At 42.5% G+C, this 12,642-nt stretch overlaps 1 protein-coding gene across 8 annotated transcripts in view; it reads left to right on the plus strand.

The window, feature by feature from the left end:
- Positions 1–12,642, plus strand: part of SCAPER (S-phase cyclin A associated protein in the ER) — a 131,761-nt gene that overhangs the window by 108,696 nt on the left and 10,423 nt on the right. For 7 of the 8 annotated variants that reach the window (XM_015872636.2, XM_032446772.1, XM_032446773.1 and 4 more), the window contains exons 28-29: positions 2,038–2,275; positions 4,605–4,754. In XM_015872636.2, coding sequence (XP_015728122.1) covers positions 2,038–2,275; positions 4,605–4,754 — 388 coding nt within the window. Of the gene's footprint in view, positions 1–2,037; positions 2,276–4,604; positions 4,755–11,505; positions 12,502–12,642 lie in introns of those variants that run through there. The other variant, XM_032446776.1, reaches the window with a different exon arrangement.

Genomic DNA, 12,642 nt, shown 5'->3' on the forward strand with positions numbered 1-12,642 from the left:
GCACCAGGGCCTTCTGAAGCACTGCTGCGGCTGGGTTTGGGGTAGAGCCCTTTTAGGGATCCTTGTGAGAGTCTGACTTGGTTGTTAAAGGCAGCCAGCATTAGTCATACGACTTCTGGAAACTGGCATGAACTCAGCTGCACGGAGCTGCCCTGCAGTGGTCACAGTGCTTGGCTGTGCTGACAGGGGGGGCACCCACGCAGCACCCAGGTGTTGATGGGAGAGCAGATGTGGTACTGCCTTGTGTTCTTCCTCTATCTTACCTGAAGATCTGGTTGCTTCTTTCAAACATTGTGAAGAGGTGGTTTGATGGGATGCTTGTACAGCACAGAAGTAAAACTGGGACATGGAAATCCTGGCACACCAGCAGAGGATGCTGCATGTGAAGCTTTTCAGTAACATCATTTATGCACACAGACTGTAAATAGAAAGTGGTTTAGGAGAAATGGTACCCCTACATGCTTATTTCTGATAAAATCATTCCCCGTGCAGGTGACCTAACTGATACAAAGTGATAGCATTCATCTGAGGTAACTGCCTTCTAAATGTGGACGTGTGAGACAGCAGTGATGAAAGCAGATGTGTGTCAACAGAGTGAGCTGTGCACGGCCAGACCGTTCACCCAGGCTGGTGCACAGACAGATATGAGCTGCTTCTGAGATGTACTGAAAGGGCTGCATTATGCTCTTCTGGACAAGGAAAGCTTGCTGCTGATCCTGGTCTGCAGGAGTGCTCTCAGGCCTCTGAGGGTCCAGTCCTTCCTGTAGTAACCCAAGGTCTCCAGAGTTACAGATGGTGTTAGGCAGATCTCGTTTCCAGCTTGTCTCTTATTCTGTTTTCCCATTTACTCTCCTTTTGGTTTACATAAAGGGGCAAGATACCCTCACCTAGTTTGCTTCTTTATCTTTTATATGTATCATATAGACTGTGGTATTTTCCTTTAACAACAGAAAAGAAAGAAAATAGTTGCTTCTGATATTAACATTTCTTTCTTTTCCCTTTTCCTTTCTTTTTTAAGATGCAAACACAGCATATGAGGTAGAGATAGATATTTGATGCACCATATATTCAGCATCACTGCTTGTTGTATCCCAGTGTCTCCTGTGATTACTTACACAGACCTGCTGTGCTTCCACAGTGAAGTTCAGCTGGTTTACGTGATAGTTCAGATCAGGACTTGAAATACGTATCTCCTTCTCTAAGAGATTCAAGACCTGTGTGGATGGCCTACCTGTGTGACCTGCTGCAGGGAACCTGCATTAGTAAGGGCTGCACTTGATGATGTGTAGAGGTCCCTTCCAACCCCTGCAGTTCTGTTGAAACCTTGTTGGATTATTTTGTGTACTTTTTGTATTTGCATTTAACCTCCAAAGTAGCAAAAGTCTTAGGTTTCACTGCTTGTGACTTCCTTGCATCAAGCAGTTCAGACTTCTGTCTTGCTCCCGTACACTCTTCCATAATAGCATCTGATGGAAATAAGCAGTAATGTTTTGCTAACTGCTCAACCACTTCATTCTCAGATTCCTGCAGAACGATTTGATTAAGATTGTCTGGTTTGGATAACTACTTTTGCTTCATCAGCAGCACGTCTGCTGCTGTGCCCACCGCCCATCCCCGAGGCAGGAGAGGCACAGGCTGTGCTCCCACCTCTCTGTGGGGACTGGAAGGATGGCAATGGGCTGCTGGACACAGCGGCGGCCTGCACGGATCCCCCAGAAGTGCCCCCAGCTCTCTGACCTGAGAGCTGGCCGACTTCTGCATGTTGGCATCGTCAACCCAGTTCGGAAACAGAGACACCAGGATGTGGAGAAAGATATTTAAAGAGCATAGCAGCGCTGTAATTAAGGAGGGCAAGAGACAGTGCTCAGATTATTGAAATAATTTTGTGGAAATATTGTGGATTCTTGACATATTAGACATCGGGCTGTTTTCCTATTTAGCAGTTTGCTTGTGCTCTAACATTTCCCTTGTAACTGTTTCACCCTGGGCAAGTGTGTGCTGCTCCTCTTTTCAGACAGTTTAATGTTTCTTTGACAGATCTTGGAACATATTTGACAGTACACGTCAGGATCCCACAGGACTAACAGCGGTTCTTCAGGCTACGGATCTTGTTGGAGTCCTGCATATGCTGTACTGTGTTCTTTTCCACGGCACAATTTCAGATCCAAACACAGCCAGTCCTAAAGACAGCTATGCAGAGAACACAATCCAGGTTGCCATTCAGAGTTTACGTTTCTTCAACAGCTTTGCAGTTCTTGATCTGCCTGCTTTCCAGGTAACAGATGTTTCACAGCTTTTGCTTTGTATGAACATATTAATGATTACGTGTGTTTTTGGGCTGACTTCCATCTCCAGGGTCTTAGTTACTTTGTCTGTTTTGTTGTGCATAAAATTACTAGTTGCTGTTTCTACCCTATGGCTGACGGGTGTAACCAAAGCATGGAAGTTTGCAGTACATGAAATGCTGAATCCAATCCATTACTTCTTGTATTCATAAAAAAGAAACTCGATTTTAAAGCGTAATATTTTGCTTTGGGGAGCTTCATTAAATATATAACTATATATATTTATTTTATATTTGTTAGAGAGCAAGAAGTAAATTCTTCTGATGAGGAGTATTATAACTGTAATTCTCATTTCTGAGTGCTTTCAGCAGCTGCTTGCACTGCACAGCTCAAGCTGAAAATCACTTAATATCTAAACTTCTCAAAGTTTTATTGACAAAAAACAGGATTTCATGTCTCCTTCAGTTTGTATTTCTGATTATTTTTTTTATTTTTATTTTTTTTGGTCCATTTAGCAGCAAGCTTACATCTAACTGCATACATCCACATAGATGCAGCTGGGGGATCTGTGCAGTCAGTAGTTTTTCTTTTATGAGACACAAACTGTTTATTGGAGATCCATGTGAAACAACTCTTACATGCACCATTAACTCCCATTTCTTTCTGTAAATCAAAGCAGCTCTTTTGTACAGCAGGCCCGGTAGGTCTTGGTTTGGGATAGAAGGTTTGTTTGTTGCTGCATAGCATGTCATAGGAAACAAACCGGTGCAAGTGATTTCCTTCAGTGCATTGATACAGCGGTGCACCCAGGGAAGCACATGCTTAGCTGTCTTATGGCACGGTGGGCACACGTAGTCCCAGCAGCCATCCATTCCTCTGCAGTAAAGGGCTTTATTTCTGTGGAATTAAATCTCAGCGTACACCTGAGGCCAATTAGTGCCCGTCCTGACCCTGTGGGCAGGAGCAGATAGCGGAGGGAAGGAGCATAGTTTATGCAGTCAGATTGTTATCTTGAAGGAATAGTTTTATCGTGTAATAGTAGGGCCGTAGACTGGGGTTTTCTGATGAACAGAAGAGCTCTGGTATTCTGGAGTTTGTATTAGCACAGATGGCTCGTGGGTATATATTTAATTTAATTTGACAGTCTAAACAATTGAAAGATGGTAGTGAGAAACAACACAGGATCCTGAGCTGATATTAATTCTAGCTAAAAAGGAAGCATAGTTTCCTTGAAAAATTAGTTTAACTTCTATACACAAACTCAGGTGCCCTTTGACCTGTTGTTATCGGGGAGGGTTTAGCCCAGAGTGCCAGGTCACAGTGTGTATGGGCTGCCCTAATTAAAGAAGAGTGGCATATGAACATGGCATTTACATGATGGTGGTAAACGGTCACGTTGTGTGGTAGGATTTGGAAATACGCTCATTCAGTGAGATGCTTGAGATTCAAGATGGAGTCTGCTTTAATTCTCAAGGATTCTGCCTTTCCTGGGTAGAGATTTCCGGTACGCTGAAACTAAACTATTCTGCAGGCTGGGATTTATGGAGATGTAGTTAATGCAGACTGCAAGATACGGAAAGAAGAAAACAACCAAATGAAAGAAATTTTCTCACAGGCCTGTGTTGCTATTTCATTAGAGTTAGTAGACCGTCATGCTCGTTCTTTGTGCTTTAGTTTTCCCCTTTGACCTTGTGTCGTTCTGTCTGTTTGACATGTTTATTAAATAGAGGCTGTAGGCTGTGCAGATAAAATCTAATTCAGAATCTCCACATTACAGCAATTTGACTACTTTTTAAAAGTATCCCAAAAACCATCCAGCTGAATGTTCTCTCCTTATGGAGGTTTCTGACTTCTTTTTTTTCATGTTTGCAAAGTGATTACTTATTAATCTTTGTATTCCGTTCAGAGCAGGAGTTATTAATGCAAAATGCATTTTGCTCTTCTGCAAAAATGATGTGCTTTCTTTTGCTGCTTACTAGGAAATATCATTAGCATTCAGTTTTCCTGGAACGTATAACGTTAGTCAAATGGAACAGTCAACTTAATGCTACGCTGCATGTCAGCTAAGCAGAATCCAGTTTTCCTGTGTCCCTTCAGAGTCTGATTTTACTCTCATTTGTCTGGCTTTTAATGTTACAGTCCAGTTGTAAGTGCAAGCTACTGAATGAAATGAGAGACCTGAATCTGTCCTCCTCCAAAAATATCTCATTGCAGCCAAGAATGTAGTCAGTGCTTCCCCCCAGGTTTGTGTCATTGATGCATTGTGATGCATGGAATTTCTGTAAGGCTCTAACTTCTGTTTCTTTACCTTATTTTCAGTCTATTGTTGGTGCTGAAGGACTTTCCCTTGCCTTCCGCCATATCATCAGCTCGTTGCTGTGGTACTGTTCCCAGCATACCTGCGAAGGATTGCTACACGAAGTCATTATTTGTGTGGGCTATTTCACTGTAAACAACACAGATAACCAGGTAAGGCAAATGGAAAATGGGATCAGAAGTTATCAAGTGTACATTTACTCACAGATCCCTCAAAAAAAGCAAACCCCCTCAACACTATTTGGAAGAGCTTGGGATTCCTATGAACACAAATGTGTGCACTTACAAAATAATAGATGAAGTTACGTCCTAGGAAAAACACTGCAGTTTTCTGTGGCCATGAGCAAATTCTGTGTTCTTACACAGACGACAATGGTGACCTCACATTGATCATAATTAAACTCACTCTATGCCAAGATATACTCAGCAAATGATATTTTTAATTTCAAGTTAACTTCTTGCTGGCTTGATTGGGCAGCTGTGGTGCCCACGTACAACCTTGTAAAGACAGCAAAGCTAGTCTGTCATGAAGGCATGTCCTTAGAAGCCAATGTGCCTGGGTACCCAGAGAGCTCTTTTAAATTTAAGCCTTCTTGTATCTTTCCATAAGTAAAGCAAAAACTCTGTCAAACAGGCAGTGGAAATCCCTATCTAGCTTCCTTGATTGTTTTTTGCTTCTGTTAATGGACTCTGAGACTTCTCATACTAATGAAAATAGCTTATACAATAATCCAGGCGCAAATCTTCAAAATGATTCTGAATATTTGGATTTTAAAAGACTCCCAGTTTCCTCAGATCACACACAGCAGCTCAGGGGCACTTCTTGACTTCTGTGACCATGACTCTGGATATATGGAAGGTGTGATACAGTACCTCCATCTTTGGTATGATTCAATTTTGTGAAGTTATTTGTTGTTTTGTTGTTTTTTTTTTTCTTACCATACTTGTAATAGTTGGTTCCCATTTTTGTTCAGCCTCTGGGTGGGGGTGCAGGATGAGCAGCTTAGTTCCACCAGTTAAATGGAACAGCAGAAGAAAGAAGTGGCTCAACTTGTCAGCAAAGGTTAGAGAAAAGCTGTCCACAGTTTTTGACTGTAATTGGGAACGTTCTAATATCCTAAAGTTGAAAACTCTGTCAAAAATATTCTGTAATCACATAATATACAGTAACGTTTCTGTGGTTTTGGCCACAGAACCTGAGGGAGGATCCTGCAGCCTTCCTTCCTGGTGGAGCCAAATCCCACTCAGGGTACAGATGCACTGCTACCAGCACACAGACCATCAGGGCCCCAAAGCTCAAAGTACAGCCTGGAGCCTCTCAGGAGCAGGGGCTGCCTGTGGGCAGTACTCCTCAATGTGGTCATTCTGAAAATCCACGTGACACCACTGCAGATTTCTCATCCTTGCTGCTGTACCAGCGGTTGTGCTGCCATCCAGGGGTGCCAGCATACAGTCTTGGTTTTCTTCCACAGCTTCAAAATTCCTGGCACACAAGTATAAACAGCTGTGATTTATTGCCAAGAGGACATGCAGCTATAAATGTGCCAGGAGTAGCGCAGCAGCGGGATTTCCTACCAGCAGTGCTTGCGGAGCACACTGCAGTGCCTGTCACTGCTCTGCACGCTGACCTGGGGCAGAGGTCCAGCAGCAGGAGCCCGGCACAGTGCCATGGCAGCAGCTGCCCGTGTGGCTGCAGTCAAGAGACAAAGTGTGTGCATCATGTGCCGTTCTGTGGGCCTCCTTCCCGCTGGTAATCTCAGTGTCTTGGAGCTTTCTGTGTGTGTGCCTGTGGTTGGGGTCATGTGCTGTCAGTAATCTGCCCCTGAACGGAGTTAGTTTTCAAGACTAAAAGGCAGCTTTGGCAGCTCTGTGAGGCAGCTTTAGGTCTCTGGTTAAATGACCACGGTAGGGTGGTACTGCTTGTGTGCTGAATGTGGTCTCTGATGGTGGTTTGCTTTGGCAGTGCTATCTGCAGAGATTCGGTGATGTGATATTCCTGTTTCCTAGCTTGTCAATGAGAAAGCAGCATTTTTGTTCATCAGAATGCTGCCCATGACAGTACTTGATGTGAATTAACAGGCTGAACAGTGCTGGAGGACTGTTCTGCTCACCATAGACTCTCTGCATTTCCCTATTGGAGTGATTCCTTATTATTCCTATTGGAGTGATTGTGCTTTTCCTGACAGCGTTGCTAATATTCCAAAAAGGCAGAATCTTAGTCAGATACTCATAAAATGTAGGGAAGCTTATACAACAGTATTTTTTACTTTTACTGCTGAGCATGCCATCATTTGCTACTAAGCAGGCCATCATTCAGGTGCTGTTAGTGTTGTGACTTCCAATAAAGATAGGATGCCCTGACTGAAACAGGAAGTGCTTCCTATTAATTCCCTCATGGTTTAATTTTTTTACTACGTTTTGAGCTTCCCATTTTTTTTCCCCTTTCATTGTGGACCATTCGCAGAGTGCTACTAAAAATAAAAAATAGGCCTCGCAGTGAAAGCTTTTCACGTAGCAGACTTGAAATCCTGGAAAGAACTGCCTCGTAAAAATAGATCCGCGGGACTTGAGCGATGAAGCCAAACCTTCACAGTGCCTGGGAGCTCTTTTTATTTACTACTGGAACAGACTTTTACAAAGTTGATAACTAATGCATTTCACAGCAAACCTGCGTTATTCTTGAAGTCAAATGCTTTTTTGTTTGAATTGTTTGTTGTTTAAATAGGTCTGTTCCTCTCTAAATTCCTATCCCATATTACAAAGCTGCCGAAGTTTTCATTCCCTTGAACTCGCAAGAAAACTGTTATTTACAGCTTCTGCTGTGCCTCCGTCCAACTACACAAAGAGATAAAGTACTCCAAAAGGCACACTGAGAGGCAGGAAAAAAAGGACACTCGTGATTCAGAAGTGTGCAATTTAGAGAATAGATTTCTTTAAAAAAATAATAATAATAAATTAAGAGGCTTTCCAGTCTGCCAACATGAACGCGGATTTTCTGGTTTTAAGTTAATTATTGCTACCGCGGAGTCAAACTAAAGGACAATTTCCTAAATATTTCATGCTCATAGAGTGAAATTTTCCGACAGCATCGTATGTTCAGTGAGCAGTACAGGGTCTTTACTGTTAGTGGAGAGGATTCTTTCATCAGCACTCCGTGCAGCTGGCAGGAGCCCTGCAGTGGGTCCTGTGCGTGTGTGCTGGTCTGTGGCTGGGCTTCCATGTCCTACCATCAGCCTGGGCCCAAATGGTTCTGTCGAGGAGCGACAAGGGCAGTGGGTTGCTAAGGAATGCATTCCGAAGTGTTTTGGTAGCTCACGCTCTGTTTATTTTAGCAAGACTTCAATTTTTGCTGACTGCCCACATATAATATATCGGTGATACTCCTTCCCTGTTTTGTTTTGTATTTTGTTTTAATGTCCAGAGAGCCTTTTTGAGGCAGCTGCCGTCACTGGGGAAATAAATCAGTTATGAAACTGAAAATTTCAGAAAGCAAAGTGTTCCTTTAATATTTTAAATGCTTCGGCATCATTAGTCATGCCTAAACGGCGCTGTCTGTTTTGTCTCGGCACGTGAACTTCTGTTTACGATAGCAATAGACAGCCCTTGTTTTGCAGGACAGGGAGCTCAGCTCTGGTAGGCGCCTGCAGAGCGAGCCACGACTTGGGTTCACTTTGGTGGCCACCCCTTCATCTATTAGCATCCGAAACGGGTCCCCTGGTGCCGAGGGTAGGGCTGGACAACCCAACTGTCATAAGAGTAATGTCCAATCTCGGGATAAACCCGTCGCACCACGCTGTAGGACTACAGCTGCTAATTAAAATGTTCTTGTTAATTAAAAATATCCTATCCCATTACGCTTTTATTCCCTTTCTTCAGTTTAATTATTGCAATGACTATAATTAGCATGCGCTGTCAGCTCATTTCATTTACATATTATATTGGATAATTGAATGTGGTCCCGTAATTAAATTAACATGAATGACAGATGATTTGGCTGCTTTTACATGGCTGTACTGGGAATAGAAATCTTTCCATATGCATTGCACTTAGCAAATATTTTTCATTTGAAAAGTCCTCGCAAATCAGATCCTCCGACTTGGGACCTCGTCTGGCAGGCTCTGAAGGAAGTTGCATTGTTTGCAACACTCGATGGTGCAACTTATTTAAATATTTAAATCAGAAGAGCTTTTTTTTCTTCTTTATTTTTCTTTTCCTGTTTGGCAGACGATGTATTTTATAGAGTGCTCCAGCAGAATCTCACCGGCTTCTGGCACCCGTGTGGAACGGGACTTTATGCTTTGGAACTGTTGAACTGAAAATAGGTGTTTTTAGTACATTGCAGAATGCAGCTCTTCTGTCAGAGAACTCAGCTGAGTTGTCTGCAGCTTTACAGTTTTTATTTTATTCGTAGATACAGTTAAGAACTTCTACTGATAACCAACGCAATTGGAGAGAAAAAAAAAGAGAAGATATGCAAACCATATGTCTTTGAGGAAGGGATTTCGTCCCAGAAAGTTTGCCTTGCAATTGCATTAGTTTAACTAACTTACTTGTCTGTCCTTCCGGACCTTTTATCCTCCTGACAGCTGTGCCCATAGGAACAGTACACAACTCTTATTGTGAATTTAGGAATAATTGAAATGTTAATATTGAATAAGCTTAGAAAACAGAAGGTGCACACGGTTTGAATTCAATAGTTGTTGACTCAAGGGGAATTTATCCGTATTGTACAGCCATGGAGAGTCTGATGTAGAGCCTATTTCAGCCGTGCCATCTTGCTTCACTTAGAGGCATAAGTAACAGTGAGGTTACGGGGTATCTTGGGAAAGGAATTTCTCCTGTCTTAAAAATATGTAACATCACAAAGTAGTGTCACAGGTATAAATATAATGTTCAAAGAAACAGAGTCGTATGGAAGGCACAATTTGGAAACATTCATGGAGTTTATTGCTCATTTGCATCACAAAGGAAACCCAATAGGAGGTCTCAAGAAGTGCTTCTTACAGGGAATCTTAATTCTTTTTTATTTTAAATGACTGATTTATTGTTACATTTTCTGACTTTTTAGCATTTCTTTTCTGTTATAAATATTATTTCTGTCCTAAAACAGCAGAACATTTTATTCCTTATTAAGTAGGGTGTGTATGAACTCAAAGCTGATTAACACATCACGTGTATATATATGTGTGTATGAGATGAGCTGTGAGTGTGGCTACAAGTGCTGCCAGGTTGTAAGGGACACTTAGAGGATGCATTCAGTTTACAAACTGCCATCTTTAGGGAAATTACTCTGTGCAGCTGACAGTGTTTGCTTTCACTGAGTTTCAGTGTGCGGCCGGTTTGCTCGAGTGTTTGCATGAAGGAGTAGTTTTAAAACGCAGAGATCACAAACTTGGAAACTGGAAGAAACAGGGAAACTTAGAGCAGTGTATAAAAATACTGTTCAGAGATTCCACGGGAGTTGTTTACTGGCTGCCATCGTTAAACTTCCATTATTTGTGTTCTTTGGGGGCTGTGCTGGGCTGGAATGATTTTAATCTGGTGTGTGGGGTTTCTAAAAGTGGAGCAGGAGTAAAGGTGCAGGAATTGGTAGTTACTGTGTAATAAATGGCCGTACTTGAAAGTAAATTGTAAGGAAGTATTTTTAGGGGTGTGGAATTCATGTTGAAGACAAGTCTTTCAAAAAAAAAAAAAAAAAGCCTTTGAAAACTTTGAGTTTAGATTAAAAATAATAATAATAATGATAATTTGTGGAATAGCTGATTTCAGTGAGAAATTCATGTGAAGCTGTAGCCTGGATTGCCGTTTAGGTAGGAGCGCTGCAGCTTGTGAGCAATAAAAACCCTGAGGATTAAACTCAGCATCTTAAAATGCAGTAAATTAAACAACTCAGTAACGTGTGCTTTTTTTCCTATCAATCTTACGCAGTCAGCCCACATCAATTCACTTAAGTGATGTTTTCAGAAAAGCTGGCATTCCTCACGAGACAGAGAGAAGTGGAAATGCCTCTTGGGTGATTTGTCAGACACCTCCGCTGTTATTTGAGCTTCCTGATAAACAACAATCTTTTCAGAGCAATTGATGGCAATGCAAATAAAACACAAGACGAGCAGAGGAGACTGAATATTTCACACTTGGTGCTTTAACTGTATTTCTATTGCTCCAAAGTGCATCTCATACTTCTTTTTTGGTTTGTTTTGAGCGGCCGTAGGGAAGGAAATGTAATATGAGCAAAGGCTTAAAATGAAATCGGTCGTATTTAGTTTCAGTTTGTAATGGCAGATTCCAATAGGAGCGGGAGAGTGCGTACAGGAGTTGGTGGGAGAAATGAAAGCAGTTGTGCCCATCTTATTCTCTCATTTTAAACTGCAAAAAAAAAAAACCAACAAAGAATAAACATCAGCATCATTAAAAGGAGTCCTCCCACAGCCTTAAAGCACAGTCCATAACTAAAGCTTCAAGATGGAGAGGCCCGGAGAGAGCGACTGTCCCATGTCACAGCCTCTGACAACCTACGTGCCAATCTTGGGTCAGGAAGAGAGAGAGCTTGGTGGTCTCAGCTTAATCCCCTGTGGACTTTTGTCCACGTCAGAAACACACCACAGAGTCTGGCACAACTCTGTGTAATAAGCAGTTTCTTCTCAGCAGAGACCTTGGCCTGGCATATTTTGGCTTTGGAGATACACTGGCAGTGATGGCTGCACAGGCTTGCACAATGCTTGCCCTTTGCTCTGCCTCTTTCTAACCAAGCGTGCCTTTCTCTCCTTTCCATGGAAATTAAATTTCACACCAAAACTTAACACAAAGTCTGAAGTCTGCAGATCTTTAATCAGGCCTTGCAAACTATTGTCTGTCTTGCCCCATGTGTGAAGGAACTCCCTGTTCTTCTCCCATTTGACTGTAGGCTTTCTAAGTCTCTGCGGACCCCCAGTGACTGTGCCCCACGCAGAGAGGACATCGGCCTGCTCTCTATTCACAGCTTTGGGCTCCAGCAGCTGACAATTGCTGCTCTAAGGGAGGGGAGCCTCCAAGAGACCCAGAGAAGTCTCAGAAACCTACGTCATCGTATTTAGCTCAATTGAGTATCACTTGATTGAAGTGATGCTGAAATTTAAAGAAAAAATAAAATGCATTAAGTCTTGCGTAAATGTATGCTATGGAAAATCTGGCCTGTCTTCCTCTGCTCTTAGTTACGGGCAAATTATAGCACATTTTTTTGTGATGGATGAGAACGTTTTCTTGTTCTTTGAAGCTTTTTCTCAGCCAGCTCAGCATGTCAAATGGCACGATGTGTTTCACAGTCCTTAATGTTGATTGGGTATTTTTACAAAGCCTCTGTATTTATTGTGAAAGCCAAAAAGCAAGATGTACTGGTAATAAAAAAATATGAAGACTACATTTGCAAGTAGGTTTTTGGAGTGTGACAGAAGAGGCTTGTTGCTTTTGAACAGAGAGAATGCTCAGAGAGCGTTTTAAGCTGTAATATTTTATTTACTCGCTCCTCCTGGCAATTCTTACCCGGCTAGTTCTACTTTCAAGGATGATGGCAGAGTAGAGTTGCTCTTTGAGTAGTCGTTCTGAACTTCTTTCAGCTGAAGCCCAGTTCTCTCTAGGCTTTAAATCAAGAATTCTTCATTCGCATCAGTGTGGAGTTCCAGCTCTAAGGGTGGACCAGGCTCTGAGCACCTGATGGAGCTGTGGGCATCCCTGCTCATTGCAGGTGAGTTAGACCAAATGGCCTTTAAAGGTCCCTTCCAACTGAAACAGTTGCATGATTCTAAATGAGTAAAGAAAGCAGGATTGCACGGGCCAGTTCTGACCATTTCAGTGTTCAGAATCATGTTTCAGGATCTGAGACGTAGAATCAAAGAATGGCCTGAGTTGAAAAGGACTGCAGTGCTCATCCAGTTCCAACCTGCTGCTGTGTGCAGGGTCACCAACCAGCAGCCCAGGCTGCCCAGAGCCACATCCAGCCTGGCCTTGAATGCCTGCAGGGATGGGGCATCCACAGCCTCCTTGGGCAACCTGTTCCAGTGCATCA

Source organism: Coturnix japonica, chromosome 10 (genome assembly GCF_001577835.2).
Source record: "Coturnix japonica isolate 7356 chromosome 10, Coturnix japonica 2.1, whole genome shotgun sequence".
NCBI classification, from domain to species: domain Eukaryota; kingdom Metazoa; phylum Chordata; class Aves; order Galliformes; family Phasianidae; genus Coturnix; species Coturnix japonica.